The sequence below is a fragment of the Hyaena hyaena genome, unplaced genomic scaffold (assembly GCF_003009895.1).
Source record: "Hyaena hyaena isolate Hyena2069 unplaced genomic scaffold, ASM300989v1 scaffold_624, whole genome shotgun sequence".
NCBI lineage: Eukaryota > Metazoa > Chordata > Mammalia > Carnivora > Hyaenidae > Hyaena > Hyaena hyaena.
Window position 1 is genome coordinate 1,068,662 of NW_024081258.1, and position 23,371 is coordinate 1,092,032.

Consider the following 23,371-nt stretch of genomic DNA (forward strand, 5'->3'; position numbering starts at 1 on the left):
CTGAGTCACTTAAAACCTAGGTGCCCCCAAGCATGCCGTCGTGCTCTCACCTCAGGGCCTTTGCACTTGCCGTTCCTGCTGCATGGAACACCACTCTTTCCAGATCCCCATGCCTTCTCTCTTACTCCCTTCAGCCTTCTCTTGAATGTTGCCTTGCCAGAGGCTTCTCTGACCCCGTACCCCCACTAAAATAGCCCTTGCCCCCCACCCCCACTCCCTGCCCTTCTCTGCCTTTCATTCTCCGCAGCACTTAGCACCTTCTGACATACTACCTATTTACTTTTTTTTTTTTATTGCTTGTCTCCTCTCATTAGAATGTAACAGTGGAGACTTTGATGTGCTTACCGTGTGTCTCCAGAATAGACGTTCGATAAATATTGAGCGAGCAAATGAATTTGTAAAATGGGGTCAGTGCCGTCCACCTTGCAATGTTGCATGGACATTCCCAGCATGTGGCTTGCGTGCTTCTGGGGCCCAGTAGGTGGCTCATAAACTGTGGGCTATTTTAGTACGTCTGTATTTATGTCTGCCTTCTATTTATAGCAACTGGTAATGATTTTCCGTTTATGGCATTAATATAACATTTCCTTTCTATTTTTTAAAAAATTTTTAATGTTTATTTTTGAGCGAGAGAGAGAGCACGAGCAGGAGAGGGGCAGAGAAAGAAAGGGAGACACGGAATCCAAAGCAGGTTCCAGGCTCCGAGGCATCAGCACAGAGCCCAGCGTGGGGCTCGAACCCACAGACTGCAAGATCATGACCTGAGCCGCAGTTGGACGCCCAACCGACTGAGCCACCCAGGCGCCCCTAAAGTTTCCTTTTTAAAGTAGACTCATCCAAGATGAAAAAGAGAAACTCTGTATTTGCCAGCCTGAAAGACAGTTTATAATCCACGTTGCAGTCTTATGAGAAAACTTTTCTGAGAATTAAAAAGAAAGGTTAATTATTTTCTAGCTGCTTATGTACTAGGAGCGCTTTTTCCGATAGGTATATAAGGAAAACATTTTTACAAAGGTACAGCTTACTGTTTCCTGGAGTCCTGGAAGAAATTCTGGATTCTGGATCTGCGCTCGGGTCCTACAAACCCCTAGGATGAAGTGTAAAATCTCCAGCTGTGCATTGGTAGCAATCAGTAAGGGTACCTAGCAGGTTAGCGGAGGAATAAATGTGAGTCTAAGGTATTTGGGAAATAACCCAAACTCTTCCTTTGATTCTCCACCTGGTGTGTGTGTGTAGCTGGTGATTTTGTTACCCAGTCCGCCCAGGGCATGGAAAACTCCAATCTTTGTTGCTGCGCCTTGCCTTATTTCGCTCCACCTCTAGGGGGCAGTATCAGCCACTGCTTTAGGCTTCTTTTGTAGCGTGCTGAATGAGGAGCGTTTTTGTTCCTATTTCGAGGATAGGAAGACACCTGTTATGTGAGCAAGAATAGTAAAAAGGAAGCTCAGAACTACACTTTTCCATTCAACTGATATGCATGAAAGACTTACTACACAGCACGGGGACATAAAGAAGAGCCACTGGGAGAGCAGAGGATTTGGTACTTGGGCTGGGTTTTGAAGGGAGAATAGGAGTTCTGTCCTTTGAGATACATTTGGATTGTCTCTTATTGGGGTCATCATTGGGAACATTCCTTAGGGTATCTTTTTTAAAGTAGTTTTTTACATTTATTTATTATTGAGAGACAGAGAGAGACAGAGCACGAACAGGGGAGGAGCAGAGAGAGAGGGAGACACAGAATCTGAAGCAGACTCCAGGCTCTGAGCTGTCAGCACAGAGCCCGATGTGGGACCCGAACCTGTAAACCATGAGATCATGACCTGAGCTGAAGTTGGACGCTCAGCAGACTGAGCCACCCAGGCGCCCCCTTAAGGTATCATTTTAATGCTCTACTAAATACTCCTCTGAGCCCTAGGTGAGACTTTGGATTTAGACAGCCTTGAGTATTACCTCTACCAATATGCCACCCAGAATTCACTCAGGTGTAAATCTTTCACTTTCTCTAGTTCTCTCTCTCTTTCTTCCCCCCCCCCCCCCCCCCCCCCCCCCCCCCCCCCCGCTTCAAACTGGCTCCAGTAAAAAAGGAACGTGAATGGGGCACCTGGGTGGCTTAGTCGGTTAAGCATCCGACTTTCGCTTAGGTCATGATCTCGCGGTTGGTGGGTTCGAGCCCCGCGTCAGGCTCTGTGTTGACTGCCAGCTCAGAGCCTGGAGCCTGTTTCAGTCTGTGACTCCCTCTCTCTCTGACCCTCCCCTGCTCACGCTGTCTCTCTCTCTCTCTCTCTCTCCTAGAAATAAATAAAAATAAAAAAAAAAAAAGGAACGTGACTACAAAGTCCAGCATAGGGCTGGCTTCAGGCACGGCTGGACACGGGGGATGAACCATGGTTAAGGGATCTAGTTTCTGTGTGGTCTCTTTCTGTCCTCAGTTCGGCTGCCTGTGCTGGTGTCCCACTCGGACAGATCTCTCCAAGGATGTTCATAACGGTGAACCTAATCAGTTGACAACAACCAATCCTTCCCTGGTAGCTCTGTGCTCCTATCAGCTAATAATTCCAGGCCAACAGGCCCCGGGACTTTTTCCAGCAGGTTCAGCCCATTCCTTAGTTGAGTCTGTTGGCCGGGTTCGGGACGCATGCCTAGCCCTGAGTCGATCGCCTGGTCAGGGAGATGGAATACCCTGATTGGCCCAGCCTAGGTCACATGTCCACCAAGGGGGTGCTATTTCCACCCATACCCCGTGGATGGGGAGGGGAGGAGAGGTAGTTTCCCAAAGGAAGATCGACGTGTTGTAACCAGAACGAAATGAATAGATGCTGAGCTGACACCAACAACAGATGTGCGTTAGCTCTGCTTTGAAGCTTTGGGGCCATTAGGCGATTTGCCTAAGCATTCAGAGCCTCAGTTTCCTCCTCTGTAAAATGGGCATAGTGATCCTAGACCATAGCATTATTTCAGACAACCACAAGGAGCACTCGCAGAGAGCATAATGAAGGGCAGCTAAGGCCGCCTGCTGATCGAGCCACCCCCCCCTCCCGTGACCCCGAGCACATGCTTGTCTCCTAAATTGTCCCTAGGGTGGGACAGGAGCCTGGGGGGAGTCGGGAGGTGGAGGAAGTCAGGTGTGTGAAAGTGCTCTGTGAACCCTGCAGTGCCCCCAGACAGTGTTTTTACAGCCTCATTATTAAACCACCCAAAGTGATTGTTCTTCTCTGCTGGGACCTGACCCCAGAAAGCTATCTCCCCCACCTCCCCCGCATACGGGGAAACTGGCTCTCCTGCTCTCAGTCACTTATTAACACAGCTCGGGCGCTGGCACTTGCTGCATCAGCCCTGCTCAGGAGAATTCCCATATTCCTGCCGCAGAGAGATATGTGATCCCTGAAACACACTCGGTCGAGCATCTTTAAGCGTAACTGATTCCTGGCATTTCTTTCCAATTCCATCCTCCTGCCCCCCAAAGAGAATTAATACCATGGCCATTGATAAGATTCTGCACTGTCTCCGGGGCCAGCATCAGGGATAAAGAAGCTAAGGGTAATAGTAGTGGCAGTGACACTTGTCACATCCAAACTCCTCCTTAGACCCTGAGCCGGAGTTAAATCGCACACCCTGGGCAGCCACCTCGTCAGACCCAGCTGCTGGCCAGTCGTGAACACGTCAAGCTTTCTCAGACCTTTGCCCGCTCCATGTTGCCTGGAATGCCTTTCCCTTTCCTTGTGGCCCAGGAAATGTTTCAACTTTAATATCCCAACTCATATGCCTCCTTATTTATTCATTCACTTAACCAGTATGTATGTATGTGTGTATGTATGTATTATGTTATTTATTCTTAAGAGAGAGAGAGAGACAGAGCATGAGCAGGGGAGGGGGGAGAGAGAGGGAGACACAGAATCTGAAGGCTCCAGGCTTTGAGCTATTAGCACAGAGCCTGACATGGGGCTTGAGCCCATGAACCATGAGATCATGACCTGAGCTGAAGTCGGACGCCCAACCAACTGAGCCACCCAGGCACCCCTCAACCAGTATTTAGTGAGGGCCCAGTGTACGCTAAGCACCACTGTCCTGGTGGATTGGAATACACAAGCGATCAAAACAGACCCAGTCTGCCTTCGTAGAATCGATACCTAAAAGGCGTAACAAATGAGATAAAGTAGGTAGTGTGTTAGTGGGCTTGGGCTTGGGGGTGTGAGGCACAGCTCGCAATTTTAAACAGGGTGGTCAGGCCCTCCCTGAGAAGGTGGGTTGTGAGGCAAGCCTTGAAGGGCATGGGCAACCTGGGTACTTACCTGGGAGAAGAGTACCCCAGGCCTGCGGAGTGGGCCATGGCACTGGCAAGTCAGAGGCCCTGAGGTGGGAGTGCGCTGAATGTCAAGGGTACTGGGATGGGCAGGAGGGGTAGAGTGGTAGGAGGTGGGTCACACGCGTGAGGGCTTGGTGGCCCCTGGGGACCCATGCAGAGTCTGAAGCAGAGGAGTGACGTGATTGGACTCCACTTTCATCGGGACCTCTTGGCTGTGGCAGGGAGAGCAGACTGCAGGGGTGAGGGTGGGAGCGGGAGGCCAGGGAAGGGGGCTGAACCGGGGTGGTGGCAGGGAGGTGGGGAGAAGCGGCCGGGTTTTGGGCATCCTGCTGCTTCTCTGTGGAGCCTGGAGCCCGGCTGTGCCCTTGGGAGCCTTCCCAGGTCCCTCATTCAAAACCGGGGCGTCCGTTTTATACATTTTATTATGATTGTCTGTCCCCTTTTGGGGGGCTCTGATGCCTTTGGGAATCTGATAAATATTATGGACTTTCTTCCCTTGTGCACTGAATCAAATGCATGTTCCTAGAGCCCCCTGCATCCCTCCTGTTAGGGGCCCCTGGCTAGTGCATGTGCACGGGACTGGGTGCAGAATAGGACCATGCAGTGTGGGTCTCTGGCTGTCGGGTGCTGCTGATCGGCACACAGTGGGTCTAATCTTCTGTTAAACCCTCACTGCAGATGTAACGGCCATGCAGTACGCACTTGATAAATGTGCCCTGAAAGATAACGATGATAAAGTTGGCCCTTGACAAAGCTCTCACCCTCACGAGGCGCCTTAGATATAAATGCCTCCATTTTATAGCCAGACGAATAAAGCCTCAGCAAAGTGAAGCGCACGGTGCAGGGGGGCGTCGGTGTCTGGTGTCTGAGCAGGGCTGCAGCGACGGTGAGCCACGCTGGTGCTCGGTTAGCCTTAGCCATGATCGTCCTAGACCTGGATGGTGGGGAGGCTGCGACTTTTCCCCGGAATTGATCATCCGGCTGGGGAATCAGTAAGAAGGCAAGGATCCCAAGTTACACCTGCTTTCCTCCTCATTGATTCTCAGAGCAGCCCTGCGAGGTAGACCTTATTATTATCCCTTTTACAGACGTGGCGACCGAGGCTCACCAGAGGTACGTAGCAGAGTTCAGGGTTCACCCTCCAAGTCTCCAAATCCCCAGATAATTAGTGAGCAATATATATAGTTAAATGCTCACAACTTAGCACTTAATTATGTACTATTTCACATTGTATTGTATATAATTTAATGCTAATTGCAGGGTTTCAGAACGAGCTGAAGGGAGCGGGGGCGAGAGTGACAAGGGAAGGCTTCACGGAGACTTTGGGAACTCAGCTGGGCTCCGGAGACGATTTGGGTGGATTTCTGGATGAGGGAGTGGATGAGGGAGTAGAATGATAAAGGCATCTCGGTAGGAATGAGCATGGATGGGGAGGAGCCAAGATAGTGCTATTTAGATAATGGAACTCTATACATATGAATGTAACTAATAGTCATAAGGAATGTTCTTTTTTTTTTTTAATGTTTATTTATTTATTTTGAGAGACAGGGCACAAGAGGGGAGAAGCAGTGAAAGACAGAGAGAGAATGCCAAGCAGGCTCCATGCGGTCAGCACAGAGCCTGACCAGGGGGCTTGATCTCACAAACTGTGAGATCATGACTTGAGCTGGAATCAGGAGTTGGATACTCAACCACCTGAGCCACCCAAGCACTCCAGTGTTTTATTTTTGAGAGAGAGAGAGAGAATGTGTAAGCCAGGGAGGGGCAGAGAGAGGGGGACAGAGGATCCAAAGTGGACCGTGTGCTGACAACAGCAGACAGCCCAACATGGGGCTTGAACTCATGAACCATGACATCATGACCCGAGCCAGAGTCATCATGACCTGAGCCAAGGTTGGATGCTTAGTCAATGGAGCCACCCAGGCACCCTTCCCTGAGAACATTCTAAATGCTGGAACTATACCGAGTCCTTTCCACTGTCCCTATTTCCCATCGACCTTTTGCAAGAAAGGAAAAGCCAACTGCGCAGGTATTGTTCTGACTTCTGTTTTAACGAGGGCGTAAACTAATGGCAGTGTGGTGACCCGGAGCCGGGCCTGGTCTCCAAGCTCACGTTCTCCCCAGGTCAAGTTGAGACTATCTGATGAGCCATGGGCGGGGCTTGGGCCTTGCTGGCCAATAAAAATTGCCTGGGTGCTTGTTAGACATGCAGCCTTGGGCCCCTCCCCGGTCCTACTGAGTCAGAACCCGCATTTCTACACAGCCCCCTTCCTCCACCCCCCACCCCCCAGTGATTTGTGCTACATTAGTTAGCATCTGGGAAGCACAGGGCTAGCAGGAAGTTTGGCTGGACATGTGTCTGTGCCGTTCAAGTCTTCCTGAGGACACTCTCTCCTGGCAGAGGGGAGTAAATGCATTCCCGGAGGGTTTGAGGTGAAGGGCCAGGGCAGCCCGTCCCACGCTGAGATCTCTGTCTTCTCATATTTCATCTAAAAATGTCACTGACTATTCACTCCGCACCATAATACATCAGTGGTCATTTTGATATTTCAAAATGGTTATGTAAATTGCCGTGGAGTAGGATGCGCGTTCCGGGAAGATGCATGAGATGGCTTTCTTTGTATCTGAAATGGGGTAATAATAACCACTTCAAGGGCTCCTCGAAGATCAAAGGAGAATCATGTGTATGGAAATGCTCACAAACTGTCTGCCTCAGACCCGTGTTCTTCTAGAAGCAAGTGAGGAGTCCTTGCCAGACCCATTGTCCTGCACCTGCTCTTCGAGGGCTGAGCTTGTACGGGTTTTTTTCTCCCTTTCAGGGCAAGGCAGGGCTGGGTCCTGAAGATGACCAAGGAACCTCTCTGGGCATCTCAGGAAACCAGGGAAATAAGAGAAGAAGGTCAGCTATTGCTAGTTTGCTTATTTAAATTCCTTATTAGTCCCCACTTCCCGATTGGCCAGATGAGCACGCAGGAGACCCCGGGTAAAACTCAAGAGGTTTCAGGGACATCAGGACAGGACAGAGGGTGGGGAGATGAAGAGCACTTCACCCTGTCCCCAAGTGGACCTAGAGAGAGGGGGATGTGGCAGGAGTGACTGGGAGAGGTAAGCCGACAGTAACAACCAGAGTCCTACAGGAAGAGGGACAAGAGTGGCATCCGGCTTCCACCCAGGTCATGATGTCACAGTTTGTGAGTTTGAGCCCTGTGTCGGGCTCTCTGCTATCAGTGCAGAGCTGGCTTCTGATCCTTTGTCACCCTCTTTCTCACTGCCCCTCCCCTGTTTGTGCATACATACACACACTCTCTCTCTCTCTCAAAAATAAACTTTTTTTTTTAAGGAAAAAGGACAAGAAAGGGGGACTGGGCTGTCAGCCCCGGACCAGGAGTGACCTTGGGTTCCCTGAAAATGTCCTCGCAACTGGAAAGAGTAGATGGAGGAGGGAGACACAGAAGGGTGACATGGACAGACAGTGATCATCCCCAAGTGAGGCCAAGGGGGAAGGGAAGTCAGACAAGGCATCGGAGGGGAGAGAGGCTCATTTACAACTGCAGAGGCTGATGGAGGAGAATCTGGGGGCGGATGGGAGGGAGGTGGTCAGCAGTGCCCCCTGGCCCGGAGCAGCTGAAAAGGATGAACTTGGGAAGAACTATTATATTTGGCTAAGGAGGTTATGGGTCACCTGTGGATAGGGCTGTGGTAGAATAATGGTGCTGAAGCCAGCTTTTGAGAAGAAGAGAACGATGGGGATTTTCTCTTCTCCCCATGGTAGCAGTTAAGATTTTCACACAAATTGCATTTCTATTACAGATGTCTTACTTGCCATTTAAAACTTAATCCATGTAACTTGTGACTAGAACCAAGCTGATATTGTCTCCCTAATCCATCCCTTGGCAAAAAAGTTATTTAAGAAACATAGAAGATTGCAAAGCATTGTTTATCGGATGATCCTGTTTTTGTTTGAAAGAATGTCTGTGTTTGCATGTGCATTTTATAAATATGTATGTATATGTATATTGTAAAGAACATCTGAGGGAACATACATCAAACCATAACAGGGGTTTTACTGGTATATATACATATGTCCCTTTAAATATGCGTAGTTTATTTTACATGAATTATCCTTCCATAAGGCTGTAAAAATTATAATAGTGGTTATCGCTAATGGTCAGATTATGGTATATATGACATAATTCTTTTGGCTGCAAATGACAGAAACTTGGCAGAAACTTCTAAAGCAACAGCTCAATTGTGCAGATACTTGTTCAGACATGAGTGGACCCAGGGCCTCAGGTTAGGATATTAAGAATCTCCCCTACAGCCCTCCCGTCTGCCGTCTCCTTTACTGACCTCACTCTCAGGCAGTTCCGGGCCTGCATCTCATCAGTCTAGCACCCCCATGGAAAGAGGGCGGCTTTTCCCCTAAGAGTTATCAGCAGAGTCCCAGGGCTGACTTTCAAGCACCTGACTTGAGCCCTGTCTCACCCACAGACCAGTGAAGCGCTGTGTTGATTGGCAAGGGCACGGCCAAAGCCATGTGACCCAAGAGGCAAACAAAGGAACTTTCAAGGGCATCTCAGGAAGCCAGTGAACTGAAAAAAGGGGACGAGTGGTTCTCTAAAGGAAATCCAGAGTTCTGTTGCCCGAAAAGGAGGCGTAAAACCCCAAGTGTCTGCCCTTAAAGGAGCCTTTGCTGTCATATATTTCTGTAGTGACTGGGTTGTTTTAATAAGCATGCATTTCTTTTGCCGTGACAAGAGAAAAATGAGATTCCCTCCTTAAAACAACTGATCTGGGTTCCATCTGATTATGATCCTGCAGATAAATAAATAATGAGTGTGGAGAAAACAGTAAGGCTCAAATCTAGCCGAGCCCTTGATTTTAGAGGGCATGGGAGGAATGGGCAGTGTCAACGCTGGGCACTTGGCCTTCAGCCTTCTCCTTTCTGCAGCCCGTTCGTTGGGCACACACAAGGCCCACCGGGCCATCAGGCAGTCTCTGGGGCTCTGGGTCACCAGAGCGACGTGCCCAGAGAGCTGGGCCTTCGTTAAGCTCGCCTCTGCCTCTCGGGCTCCTGCCTCAGTAAATAACTCCCTGCATTCCGACATCACACTGCTGTGTTTCTTCCTTTCAGGGTTATACTGAGGACATGGTGCCAGACTTTGATGAGAAGCACGATGAGTATTTAATATTGCTCCAGCAGAGAAACCGGTAAGATGACGCAGCCCTTAATATCAGGCGAATAAAAATCCTGTTTAGATTGATGAATTGCAGGCCCTGTTTCTCGTAGGACTGGCACGTAGTCACCCTCCACTCGGGGGCTTGGGATATTATCTGCAATGCCAGCTCCCATTCCTCCATTCACTGATTTAATTGCATCTTGGAGCTGTAGCCAACTGCTCCCCATGGAAGCACCACCTCTCGCCTCCCTGGCTCCTGTTCTGCGAGAAGGTGGCTTTGTCACAAAAAGCTAGACTTCGGCAGGGGCCTGTGCATTCAGTGGCCTAAGGAGCCCGGTCTGTGATCTTACCCGCTTTGCTGGCCCCTTGAACCCGGAGCTATAATCATGCCTCGTTAGATGAAGGTGGAGTCGTTTTATGTCTGTGTTTGAAGTTGGTCGATATGTCTAATTTAAAGTTAAGTTTGTATGACTCCGGGGGCTAGGCTAGCTCCTGGGACAAAACTTGACCGTAGACACAGTGTTTAGTGACTGAGGGCAAAGCAGTGTGGTCTAGTTGGCAAAAGGTGTCGCCCAGTCTGTGCCTAAGCTGGGCCTGCCCAAGTTCACGTTCAGTTCACCGTGGTTTCTCATCAGGCCTGGGGGACTCGCATTAAGCCAGGTTTGTGAACTCAGATGCTGGGAGGGGCGGGCCGGGCAGTGAGAGAACCAGCTCGGTGGAGAGCGAGGGCCCCTGGGATCCTCATGGCCACGCTGCTCCGTTCAGGCCAGTTATTTGTGGGAACACGGGCCCAGGGGTCTGGATCCTCCAAGGTTGCCGGGGAAGCTGGAAGTCTGGATCTGTGTTGTGAAATCCCCTGAGTTTCAAAATGTTGGTAAAATGCACTCAGATGAAAGCACAAACAGGGGCGTCTGGGTAGCTGAGTCCACTGAGCGTCTGACTCCCATTTTTGGCTCAGGTCGAGATCCCAGGCTCATGGGATTGAGCTTGGTGTTGGGCTCTGCACTGAGCGAGAAGCCTGCCTAAGATTTTCTCTCTCCCTCTGCCCCTCCTCTATTTGCACTTTCTCTCTCTCTCTCTCTCTGGAAAACAAAACACGCCCGCCCCCCACCCCAAACAACTGCAACAGAGTTACAGGCCCCCAAAGCAGATCACACGGAGTGAGGTGGGCAGGGCCCTGAGGTGGCCTGTTTGTGTTCTGGGAATGAACTTGTGCGTTCAGCCCTCATCCGACTGGTGGGACTCCCGGTGCTCGTGGGGCAGGGCCCTGGTGGCATGTTGTTCGGTTTAGTCCTTAGCGTCGTAGCTCAGCGTTCCTGCCCACCGGCCCCTTTGCTGACCTCCACTGTGACCCCAGTATCTGTAACAACACCCGCCCAAGTGCCAGATGCCCCCTAGCGAGGCGGTACGACCCCTCGTGGCGAACCCTTGAACAGACCAAGGCCCCAGGCACAGCCAGCAAGGCCAGCAGCGCCCCCCGTGCCTGGCTGCTCTGTGCCGTCTCCCCAGCCTCCGGGCGACCCCAAACTACAGTAGCGGGAGGCCTGTGCGCGTTAGCCCAACGTGGGTTTTTATCATCATTAACGCCACGGAGCAGGGTGTTTTTGTTCCGTTTCTGACAGACGAGATGGTGCCACCGAAGCGCAGGTGATCGTTCACTCACACACGCGTGGCCTGTCTTGGAGGACAGTGTCAGAGTTTCTGAGGAGCACATTGCTTCTCATTAATCTGCAGATCAATAAGTGCACGCTCCAAGAGGCGCGAGCCGATAGCATGGAGGAGGCTTCGCAGAGACAAGGTCGCAGCACAGAGGCGATTAAGAAACGTGTCCAAGTGGAGTTGCCTTAAAATCGGGGGGGACGTGTGGTTACCGACAGGGAGCTGGCTTGACGACAGGGACTCAGAAAGTAGGACTAATGGAGGCGTGAGGAGGGGGCATCCCCCTGAGCTCTCACTGGGCATGGCTTTCCAGGCACCTTTTCTGGGCTGCCACCCGCAGGCCAGGCACCTTGCCCTGTCGTTTCATTTTATCCTCACCCCCCCACCCCCCATGAGGTGTGGGCACAGCCACTGAACCCATTTTACAGACAAGGAAGCACTTTGCCCAAGGTCATACCACCAGGAAGTGGCGGAGCTGGGCTGCGCTTCCTGATTTACACTCCGTGAGACATCGTTGTAAATAATCAGGAGGAGAGAGACCTGCCGGGGCTGCCAGTTTCACGACGAGGGGTTTTGTGGAAATAAACTGCAGTTTGCTTGGAAATTGGGTTGTATGACCCGGTGGAAAAACCAGTCTCTGGGCTCTATCGTGTGCGGAGCGGGAGATGCAAACCCAGACTGCTTACGGGGTTGCTGTGACCTGAGAAAAGGGTGTGCGATCATGGGAGCAAGTTCCTAGGAGAGACCGGCCCAGAGCACAGCCGGGAGGATTCCTCTGAGCACCTTTTCGGCGCCCAGCACAGCCGCTAGTGTGAAGGAGGATACTGTGCTGAGGGAGGCACGGACTTCTAGTTAGTGGCCTAAAGTAAATGAGCCTTAAACACTAAGGAAACTTACTGGCTCATGAAATTAAAGAAATCCAGGATAATACCCTGGCTTCAGGCATAGCTGTATCCAGGCACTCAGCTCGTGTTGGAGTCATCTCGGGTCTGTACTTCCTTTACCAAGGGAGCCCCTGGAGGTGGTGCTCACATCCTGCCGCGAGGAGAGAGCACTTCCTTCCTGACAGTTCCAGCCAGGGCGCAGAGGAGGGCTCCGTCCCCAGCCCCGAGCCAGTCACCCCCTTTGCCAGGCAAGGTGGAATGGTCTCACTGGCCATGCCTTGGCTACGTCCTTAAGCTGGGTGGTGGAATGCGTATCGCCCACGGCACACAGTAAGAGAAGGAGTGGAGCAGTTCCCAGCGGGGCTCCGAGGGGCTGGCTTTGGAAGATGGGGGAGCATTGCTGGTGAGGCAGAATGAACAGGTGGTTGCCCCACAGCCCTTGCCCTTGAGGACCTCCCTGGTGGGGGCAGGGAGCACAAGGCCACCTATTTATAACTGCACCAGAGGAAGCAGAAAATGGTCATGTGCTCCAGGAGAGGACCGGGGGAGGGGTGGGGGAGATGTGACAGCCCCGGATCACCCCTGCACAAACCCTCCCGGAGGATGCTTAGTGATTCTGGTCACTCACCTTCATGAAAGATGTCATCGCACCTGACAGACTCATTGCCAGAGCAAGGGCTGGAGGGCTGATGGCCAAGAGGGACCGTGACACACACGTCTAGACGGTGGAGGCTGGGCCAGGTTCAGGAGTCCAACATTGATATTATTTCTTTCGGAAGGAAAACATGCCCATGAGAGAAGTGACCCTCTGCCCTGAAAAGAGATTCAGGTAGAGAGAAGGAAGGGGAGGGGCACTTGGGTGGCTCAGTTGGTTAAGCGTCTAACTTCAGCTCAGGTCATGATCTCGCAGTTCGTGGGTTCGAGCCCCACATCGGGCTCTGTGCTGACAGCTTAGAGCCTGGAGCCTGCTTTAGATTTTGTGTCTCCCTCTCCCTCTGCTCCTTCCCTGCTCGTACTCTGTCTCTCTCTGTCTCTCAAAAATGAATAAACGTTAAAAATTTTTTTTAAAAAAAGAGAGAGAGGGAAGGGGAGAGCCAGTATCTGGGGGGACTTGGCATAGGCCAGTCTCTGAGCTGGAGCCCCTGCCCGGTACCCCCCTCCATCCTCATGACAGTCCAAAGAGGTGTAGGTGCTCTGAGGCTCATCTTACAGATGAGAAGCAGACCCCAGAGGTGGTGGGCCTTGCCCCAGGTCACACAAGCCCAGGAACTAAGGAACCCAAAGAGCCTCCCTGGGGCAGAACATCCTCCCCCACAGTCTGCCACTTCCACCCACGTGGACACAGGATGCTGACATCCTAAAGGGCGAATACCCGAGCCCGTGGACCCCCAGGTTCTGGGAAGAACATCAGGCTCTCTGCACCACTGCCCTTCGCCTCTCCATCCTTCAAGGCTAGACTCAAGCGCCACCACCTCCAGGAAGCCCCCAGCTGGGAGCCACTGCTCTGCTAGCTCAGAAAACCCGTGGTGTGTTAATCTGGTGAGGAGACAAGAAACAGCACAGTGGTGCAGCCAGCAGACAGGCTCCGGAGCCTTGTGGACCAGAATTTAAATCTTGGCTGCTGCCTGGGCTCTGTGACCTTGGGCAAGTTCATCTACAAAACAGGCCAATGGTAGGACTTAAATCCCAGGGCCAGTGAAGGATTACGCACCCAGGTGTCATTTGAATGTTAAACGCACCTTCTCTCTGAGGGACATCCAGGTAATCCTTGAATGCCCGACCCAGGTTGTCCCCTGGGGTGACTGAGATCCGAAGGCCTGCAGGGCTAGCTGGGTCACACAGCGGCCACGGTGCTCTGAGGCCAAGGTGGGTCAGCCATTAACCCAGACACAGTCACACCCGGGTGGCTGCCCCTTGAGTTTGTCTGAACCCTCTCGCCAGCTGGCCTCCCACTTGTGCCCTGACTCATGTCCCCCATCACACCCCCCGCTGACACCCAGTACTAACTCGGGGTGCCCTGCTTCCTCAGGGCGGCCCCACAGCTCGCTCCAGGATGAGACGGGAAGGGCTCCCGTGATGAGCACAGCGTCCACGGTGTTAGGGTGCATGTTCACGTCTTCCAGATGCGGAAGCTTCCTGCTCCAGAAATAGGTATCGAGAGCATCCCGCTCAGCACGGACCCCGGGCCCAGGGGTAGGTTCCGGCCATCAGAAAGGAGAATAAACAGACGCACAGACAGGATCCTGTAGTGCAAGGCCGCGAGCCACCTGCCGCGGGGAGGCCAGCAAAGCCCATAAGGGAACAGAGCATGAGGGGGCAGCAGCGGGGACTGAACCCGAGTTTTCTCAATCCTGGACACCGAGGGCAGCTTTTTATGCAAAGCAGCTTATCAATTAAAAAAAAAAAACAGCACCACCACATTTCTTTGAGGCCAGGTGAATATCACGGACGGACGCCTCAGCCACAGGAGGCAGGGCGTCCCTTTCACAGTCTCAATAATTATCTCCCCACATATCAGTTTCATAAATCCACATTTTCATAAATTGTTCTGCTTAAATAGAGGAGCGCACACCAAGGGCCAGTCCCTGATCCTGGGTGATGGGAGGCCTCTGTAAGTGCCAGGGGAGCATCAGGAGACCGGGCCGTCTCCGGAGGGAGGTTGAGGCAGGTGCTCTGCGGCCCGGTGCTCAGATTTTCCGCTCCCCGGGCCTCCCAGGGCTCAGGCTCCCTGCTCTCTCTCCCTGGGGACTGCCGGGGGCCCACTGAATCCTCCAATTGTTTGCTCCAGAGAGTGCAGCTATTGCTGTGTTTGGAGAGCATCTCCTAGTTACTTGTGTTTTCCTTGTTTTGTGCTGTTTCCTGCTCAGCAATCAAATCCCAGGCCTCCACGGCTGGCAGGAGAGAAGCAGTCAGTAATAAATGTTTCTGCCATGATCGTTGAAAAGATGGATGTGTCAACAGCTAAAGAAACATGTAAAACGCAAACGAAGAAATCACCCATAATGCACCACCTTACCTCAACAACGAATTGGATTTTCACATTTATCACCTTCCACTCTGGGTCCACAAACACAAATTTCTTTCCAGCTCTGCACTTGACCACACACGTACCGTTTTTAGTCTGCCTTTCTCGCCCCCCCGCCCCCCATCCCCCTGATCATAAGCTGTTTCTTGAGTTTGGACACACTCTCTGTGATGACCTCAGCTGCGTGAGATCTCACGTTCTGCTTCCCCGGTGGTCGGACGTTAGGGTTGCTTTCGGAGTTGTGTGATGACCAAAGGCTGCTGACCGTTGTTGCTGTTCAAGAATGATTTGGGGGCGCCCGGGTGGTAGAGTCGGTTAAGTGTCTGGCTTTGGCTCATGTCGCCGTCTCACGGTTTGTGGGTTTGAGCCCTGCATCGGGCTCAGAGCCGCTTTAGACCCTCTGTTCCCTTCTCTCTCTGCCCCTACCCTGCTCACACACATATGCGTACTCTCTCTCTCAAAAATAAATAAAAGTTAGGAAAAAAAAAAAAAAAAGAATGACTTACCGAAATGGGCTTCCTGGGGAAAGACCAAGCATCTGGCATTTTCTCTATTTTCATATTACTTTCCGAGAAGGTTCTTTGAGTTACCAGCAATGTCTAAATTTGCCAGTCTCAGCGCATCTTGCTAGCTTCAGAGGTTGTCTTTGATGTGGTGAAGACCCGAGCCAGATTGCTTAAGTTTCTGTCCCAGCCCTGCTCCATACCAGCTGTGTGACCTTGGGCAAATTACCTAACTTCTCTGTGCCTCACTTTTCTTATTTAATTACATGGGGATAATAAAAATAATTAGGGTTGTTGGGGGAAGATTAATACCTTAATACAGTCAATCCTTATCATTCACGCGTTCCCTAAATACAAATTCACCTACTCACTGAAATTTATTTGTAACCCCAAAGTCAATGTTTATAGTGCTTCTGTGGCCATTCAAAGGTACATGCAGAGTGGCAAAACATTTTGGTTGCCCAACACACACTTTCCCAGCTGAGGTCGATCACGGGAATGTCCCCCTTCTGGTTCCAGCTCTTTCCCCCCAAAACAAAGCATCTTTTTCACAGTATACTTGGTGGCACATTTTCCACATTTGCATGCTGGTTGGTGGTGATTTTGCTGTTTAAACTGGCCCCCAGGCATGTCTCTAAAGTGCCATGGCATGTGCCTAAGCACAAGGAGGCTGTGGTATCTCTTAAGGAGAAAACACACGTGTTGGATAGGCTTCCGTCAGGCCTGAGTTAGAACCCTGCTGCTGGCTGTGAGTTCAATGTCAGCTCAGCAAGTGTGTATTAAATAAGGTGCCTTTAAACCAAAACTCACATACAGCTAGGTTGTGCACTGATCAGTGATGAAAATGTTGTGACGGAGGCTCACAGGAAGCAAATCCTGTGTTGCGCCCCAGGAACTCAGCAGTCACTAACTCAGCATTTGCGGTGACTTTACAGAGCAAAACTGCCACCGATGACGAGAATCCACCGCCTTACATGCACTGCATTGACAGCAGACCTTGGAACCTAGTACACACCCTTGAGGTGATCACTATGTCTGTATTTTAAAAACATTTACACTTTGCTAGTTTCATAGGAACTTATTTAGTCACAAAGAGGATGCACGCTTGTTGCCATGTGGGTCGAGTGTATTTCTTCCTGTGCAGAAATAAATTTGGTTGACGCGGGTGTGCGCGGGGGTGTTTCTGAAGGCACCGAAGGATTTGGCGGCCGCCAGCAGTGGCTTTGGGGGGGCTGATGAGATTGCCGCACGCTGTATATGGCCCTAAAGCAGAGTTGGGAAAGAACCAAGGCTTTCGAGAAAATGAACTAGAGGGCCGGCCGCATTCATGCCCAAGACCCTTTTAGCCAGAGGTGGAGACAGTCCTATCATTGATCTTGAACTAGAGCCTACACTGATGTATTCTTACGCCGCATCGGAATATAAAATGACATGGGCGATATCAGGGGTGAGCTTTTGAGAACACATTATTTACTGGAGCAAAAACGTCAGTCTGCCCGGTCTGAAGCGGGATGTTTCCTGCTTTGTAGACGTTCTAGGAAATCTCTTGCAAAGGCTTACGACCCGAGGCCCGGTGTGTTTTGTGATGCGTTGGAGAAGGTGCCATGGGGACGCACAAGGCCGTGGCCATCCCAGGAAGCCGGGCTGCGGGGAGGCAGTGCCCACACATGCCTGCCTTCTGTCCCAGCCGCCGTGGGGCGAGGCCAACGTGTGCCTTCGTGGTCGCTGGCGTACGCTCGAGCCTCAGCACGAAAGCAGAAACAGCCCTGCGGGGCCTGAGACTGGGTCCCACTTACTGCTCCTCCGTGTGCGTAAAGGTCCCCTTCCCGGGGGTTTGTGGAGGAAGAGCTGGGCACTGGCCTCCCAGCCTCTGATTATAGACGCTTTGCCCACCAGGGCGGTAGTTCTCTCCCGGCATCGGGGGCGGAGGGCAGCCTAGGCTTCCAGAACGAGGAGCAAGGGATCGGTTCTCTTCCAGGATACTAAAGCATTTGAAAACCAAGGACCCCACGCAGCTGAGGCTGGAGCACCTGGAGCAAGGCTTCTCCGTCTACGTCAACGGGGCCAATTCTAAGGTGAAGACGTCGCCCCGGAAAGCTGTCCACTGCGACTTCGCCAGGAGTGCCTCACACGCCGAGGGGACGCACGGTGAGCACAGAACGCGGTGTCACATCCGATGCACATAAGCTTCCCAGCAAATGACTAGTTAAGCTGTACACACTAACCATGCCCACTTGGCCAGAAAGAGAGAGGGGAGGGAGAAAGAGAAAGAAATCCTTTTTTATTCCTTTCAGCAAGTCCTCTCGGCCTCCGTGACCCCAGGGCAAAGGTGGCCAGAGCAGTAAATTTCTGGCTTTTATGTTCCAAAGTGCCAGTAATTGAAGGAAATGTCTAGGATAATTGAAATTATCCCCGATTTGCACTGGATCTGTCTTAACGTCAGTCCCTCCCCCGCTATGTGGTATTTGATTCCACTGTTCATTTATGAATCTAGTTAATCCATGCTCCATGTACTTTACACAGATTTTGTGCATCCCGTCCCGAAAGCTGATGGGGGCAATACAGGTGACCCACCGAGGGGCCGGCCCAGCACAGGCACCAAACATGACCTGGCGATAAAATGCATGAAATGGCAGAGCACATGGGATCGGGTCCCAATTTGGCCATGTTACTTTGTCTCTCTGTGCCTTTGTTCCCTTGTCTTTCAAATGGGACTAAGGAGGGTGCCCATCCCTGGGGCCGGAGTGCCCTTCACGTCAGGCGGCTTTGTCTGAGAAGCCGGTGTGCTACTGAGGAAGAGCACTTGGAATGAGGCAGGGCTGGATTTGAACTCTGTTCTGCCACTCTCCAGCTTTGAGACCCCTGGCAGTTGGGTCCTCTCTGACCCTGTTTCCTCTCCTATAAAATGGGAATAATTACGCCCACCTTGCAGGCTTGCCAGGAAGACTAACCGACATAAGAAATGTAAAATGTCAGGGCACCTGGGTGGCTTAATCAGTTGAGCATCAGACTTTGGCTCAGGTTATGATCTTGTATCCATGGGTTCAAGCCCAGCATTGGGCTCTGTGCTGACAGCTCAGAGCCTGGAGCCTGCTTCAGATTCTGTGTCCCTCTCTCTCTGACCCTCCCCCACTCATGCTCTCTCTCTCTCTCTCTCTCTCTCTGTCTCAAAAAGGAATAAACGTTAAAAAAAATTTTTTTAAAGAAATGTAAAATGTCCATCACACAGTTATGGTTCTAATTCATCGTCTTACAGGTATGGTAGCTATCCCAAGCTATTAATAGACAGTAAAGGTCAAAAGAACGAGGAGATACAAGGAGAAAATGATGTCCCAAAACCTTCCCCTACGAGAGCCACTAGAGTTAAGCTTAGAGTTTAGAATGAGCTCCCTGGCCCCAGGGCAACAAGGGAAATGGAATGATTCTTCTGGCTTTCACAGAGGGGGAGGCTGGCCAGCCTGCTGGCAGGTGCAGGCCTCTCCTGGCCCAGGTTTAAGGGAGTGTAGATACCAGGAGTCTTTCTACTTGGGCCACCAGCAGTAGTTCCTTGACTCAGTCAACAAATATACCCCCCCTCCTCTTTTACACAAATGCTGGCCTGTTGTGCCCACCATGTGTCCCCTGCTTCCGTGTGTCAGAGATTGTTCCTCTTGAATACAGATATGCATGATTCAGCTGTGACTTTCCGCCCTTTCCCTTTTCACAGAGCATTTGGCTTGTTTCCTAGCACCCTGCGGCTACAACGGGACTCTGTGACCCACTCTACATACGGGAGTTTGGGCACACAGATGTGTGTTTTATTTTTATTTTTATTAAAAAAAATTTTTTTTAATGTGCCTTTATTTTTGAGAGAGAGACACAGAGTGTGAGTGGGGGAGGGTCAGAAAGAGGGAGACACAGAATCTGAAGCAGGCTCCAGGCTCCGAGCTGCCTGACATGGGGCTTGGACCCACCAACTGTGAGATCATGACCTGGGCTGAAGTCAGCTTGAGTGATAGAGCCCCCCAGGCGCCCCAGATGTGTGCTTTAGATGTAAGTCATGAATCTTCCTTGGGTGTGAGTTGTCACGGGTGCCTCACCAAATCTCCTTCCCTCATCTCTGGTGCAGATTATGGGCGAAGAACCCTGTTTCGAGAAGCAGAAGAAGCTTTAGGACGCAATTCACGGACGGCCCCCGGAAAGGTCCAGCGCCGCGGATGGCACCAGGTCAGGAGACCCTGGGCATGGTCCCGAGCTCATGCTTTAGGAGAAGGAGCAGAAGTATTGTGACAGAGCATTCAGTCCCCAGGGGCATTGGTGGCTCTGGCTGGGCACCAGGCTGGTGTCCTCTCTATATGCAGTCCTGGCCCCTGGGGAGTGGAGGAACCTGGGGACCCTCCCACCCTCTCTCTGTGGCACAATCCTCCCTTCCGGATGGAAGACAGGGTCACCCTAGCCCTACTCAGAAGTGTCACGTGCCCCCTCAGCCCGCTACATGATGACTCGTGTACACAGCAGTCTTGTATTGAGCACCTACTATCTGCCAGGCACGGTCTTTGATGCCAGGGAGGAGGTGGGTAATAAGACAAAGCCCCTGCTCCCCAGACCCGAGATGCCACTTCGGGGTGCTGCTGATGCTGCCGATGCCGGCAGCTTGCATTTTTGAGTGCCAACCAGGTATGAGGCGTGGGCTAAGCTCCCACGGGACTCCTCTCCTTTGTCCTCACGGCAGACCTGTAGGGTGAAGTTCCGATGTTCTTCCTCTTTCAAGGGAGCCGAGGACATGAACGCCCAGAAAAGCTAAGTGAGCTTTCCAAGTTCAGCCAGAATCAAGATGCCAGCCCAGACCTCTGCCCCCGGCGCGGTGTTCTTGCCTGTAGAGCCCTTATCTGGCGGTTACTCACAGCCTTGCCTCGGATCAGGGCTCCTCAGTCCCCACTGCACTTTCACACCACCCAGGGGGCCCCACCCCCGGGGGTTCTGACTCACCGGGTCTGAGGTGCGGCTTAGAAACAGTATATAATCCTTTTCAATCCCATGTTCACCCAGATGGGGAAGTACTGCCCTTAGAGACTTCTGCACCGGGCTGTATGTGTGGGTCTGTAGCAAATACTTCCATATCCTTTGTTGGCCCGTCCTACAGCTGTGTAACTATTCTCATCATGCTACTGGCGTAACTGAGGCCCAGAGAGGTACAGTAACTTGCTCAGGGTCACACAGTCACTAAGGGAGGCTGTTTGAACCCTGGGCCCGTGACCCCTATGCCCATTGGTCCTCCCTGCTTTTGTGGGTTTCTGATTAAATGTAGAAGCATGTTCCTGCAGGTGCGTAGGGCACCCAGCCTGGAGGCCCCCCCTGCGTCCCTGGCAATGAATGTTAATTTCTCATTAAGGAGGCCCGGCTCTGCTTCCCACTTCAGACCCTCCTCCTGGCTGTTTTGAGTGCCTTCTATTATCCGGAGTCACATTTGCATCTTAGACTGTGACTTAATGGCCGGCCCCAGAGCCTGTGCAATCTCAAAGACTTGGCCTAGATTAATTAGCATCTCTCCCCGGCCTCTCCCTGTGGTCCCACACTTCACAGAGCCTAATCATGGCTAATTTCCTAGCTTCCTGACGCCAGGAAGGCCGTAATTGTCCTTCTGTACCGTATCAGTCAGGGGTCAGCCAGCACCTAGCAGTGCAGACCACTCAGGCTGCTTTAATCAGAGATGGATGAGACGCAGGGCAGCAGGTGCTCACGGGTCTCTGTGCTGCAGGAGGTGCTCAGGGGACCCATTGCAGCGGGTGGGGGGTCCGCATCAGGGCTGGGTTGCCTGAGCTGTCCGGGAACTGGGTGGCTCCTGCCGTACTGACGGCTCGGATGATGCCATGCCTGCTAGAGCAGCGCAGCCTGTCTGGCCAGGGTGGGGCACGTGAACCCCCTCACCTCAGAGCCTGAGCTTAGCACAGAATCAGTCGGCACGTGTCCCCCTCTTTCCACCTCACTTCCGCTTTCCCTGCCTCACCTGAGGCTGTCGGATTGGCTGCACCCAGTGCTCATGCAGCCACCCCCCCACCCCCTCCCATGGAAAGGGCATCTGGGGAACACGGACTTGCTTTCCGGCCTGTCCTGAATGTAAAGGAAATGGGTCCTGGGGGCCAGCGCCCCCCGACCCCCCCAACTACCGCATGAACCTGCTCCACCCACACGCCGTGCTCTGAGAGGGACAAACCAGACCACGTGTGGAAGTCGTGAAGGGGGTAGAAGCCAAGTCCCGACACAGATCATCCTTTCATTTAAAAAGATGTATCACCACGGACCAGGCACTGTGTGGGGCTCTGGGGCTAGAAACAAAAAAAATCCAATAAGGCTCTGGTCCTGCCCCAGGAGCCCCCACGCTGTGAAGACCGGGTACCACTCAGCCCACAAGGAAGATGTGGTGACTGTCCCAAGCATGTGACCTGCTGGACTTGGGAGCACGCAGCGCAGTGTGAGGCCTGTGGGCTGAACTTGTCCCCCGGGGAGTGTCTTTTGGACTCACACAGTTTAAAAAAGACTTAGTCACTTGCTAACATTTAAATTCAGAAAGTCCTTCTATAGTTTTAAAAAGCTGAATTCCTAATTCCCTGGAAAAATGGAAAGATCTGGCCCTCACGCCGGCCTCCCCTCCCCGCGAGGCAGCCATTAGCAGAGCAGGGTAGCGGTGCCCCCCAACCCCCAACATGCCGTAAGGCCACGCAAAGTGCTTCCGTTAGTCCCCACCACTCCCTTTAGCTGCCCAGAGCTGAGGCCGAGCAGAAGCTGCGGTTTGGCCTTGTGCTGTGGTCACTGCTCCTCTCACATGGGGTGGCTTCCTGCCGTTCCACTTCCGGCTGCTCACGGGGGTGCTTGAGCCTGTGTCCCCTGGACAGACGGCTTTGCAGTCAAACTGCTTCCTGGCTGTGTGCCCCAGAGCTGATGATGTGACGTCTCTGAGCTTTGCATTCGAACCTCCCGGGCTGCCCGGCAGGAGTGCGTACGCGGTGTGTGTGACAGGGGTCGTCAGCAGGGGCTGTCTGCTGCTTCGGGTGGGAGCAGCTGGTGGCAGGGGACAGACGAATCCAAGGAGATGTCTGAGAGCAAGGACTCAGGAGCCTGGCGGCCGTACGTGAAGCCTTGGCTCCACCACTGCCTACCGGCGCGGCCCAGAACAAGCAGCTTAGCTTGTCTGTCTCCTCATCTGCAAGTGGGGTTAATAATGGCACCTGCCTGGTGCGGTAGTTAAGGAGGACCCAGTGAGCCGGTGTCTGCGGAGGGTGTCAAGGGTGCCCGGCATGGGGGAAGCAGGCAGTAAGTGGTCATGACCGTGGCTGTAGTCGATGGGGGACCCAAGCTGAGGGCGGCTCTGCCTGGGGGCCTCAGGGCTTCACTCTAGGGTACACTTTGAAAAGACCCCTGGCTGCTGCATGTCCAAGGATGCTCACGGGGCCATGTGGCTGTGGGAGGAGCAGGCAGGAGGCTTTGAAGCAGGGCCCCCTCCCTGCAAGCCTCACACAGCCCTTGTCCCTCCAGCCTTCGGCTCGTTGTCCCCTAGCCTCCGCCTCACACTGTCCCTAGCCCCAAGTCCCCTGGTCACCTCAGCCTCCTTGGCCCGTCCCGTTGCGTCTTCTCTGTGCCAGTCTTTGTTGAAATTGCCCAGGACGATGCTTCAGCTGGTCAGCCTGGGCCGGGTGCCCACACTTGCTCCTGGGACGGTGTGAGCGGAGGTGGGGCCAGGTGGGATGACACAAAGCCTGCCCGGCCCAGAACTGTTCCCCGAGCAGAGCCTGGGTCCCCTAGCTTCTTGTCCAGGACAGCAAATAGCCCCAAAGTGCTGA

At 52.5% G+C, this 23,371-nt stretch overlaps 1 protein-coding gene across 1 annotated transcript in view; it reads left to right on the forward strand.

Moving 5' to 3' along the window:
- LOC120249046 (katanin interacting protein) overlaps positions 1-23,371 on the forward strand; it is a gene marked incomplete at its 3' end in the record, with an annotated part of 157,265 nt that overhangs the window by 42,878 nt on the left and 91,016 nt on the right. Inside the window, exons 3-5 of the mRNA XM_039257525.1 lie at positions 9,438-9,514; positions 17,533-17,702; positions 19,663-19,760. Of these exons, the coding sequence (XP_039113456.1) occupies positions 9,438-9,514; positions 17,533-17,702; positions 19,663-19,760 (345 nt within the window). The remainder of the gene's footprint in view (positions 1-9,437; positions 9,515-17,532; positions 17,703-19,662; positions 19,761-23,371) is intronic.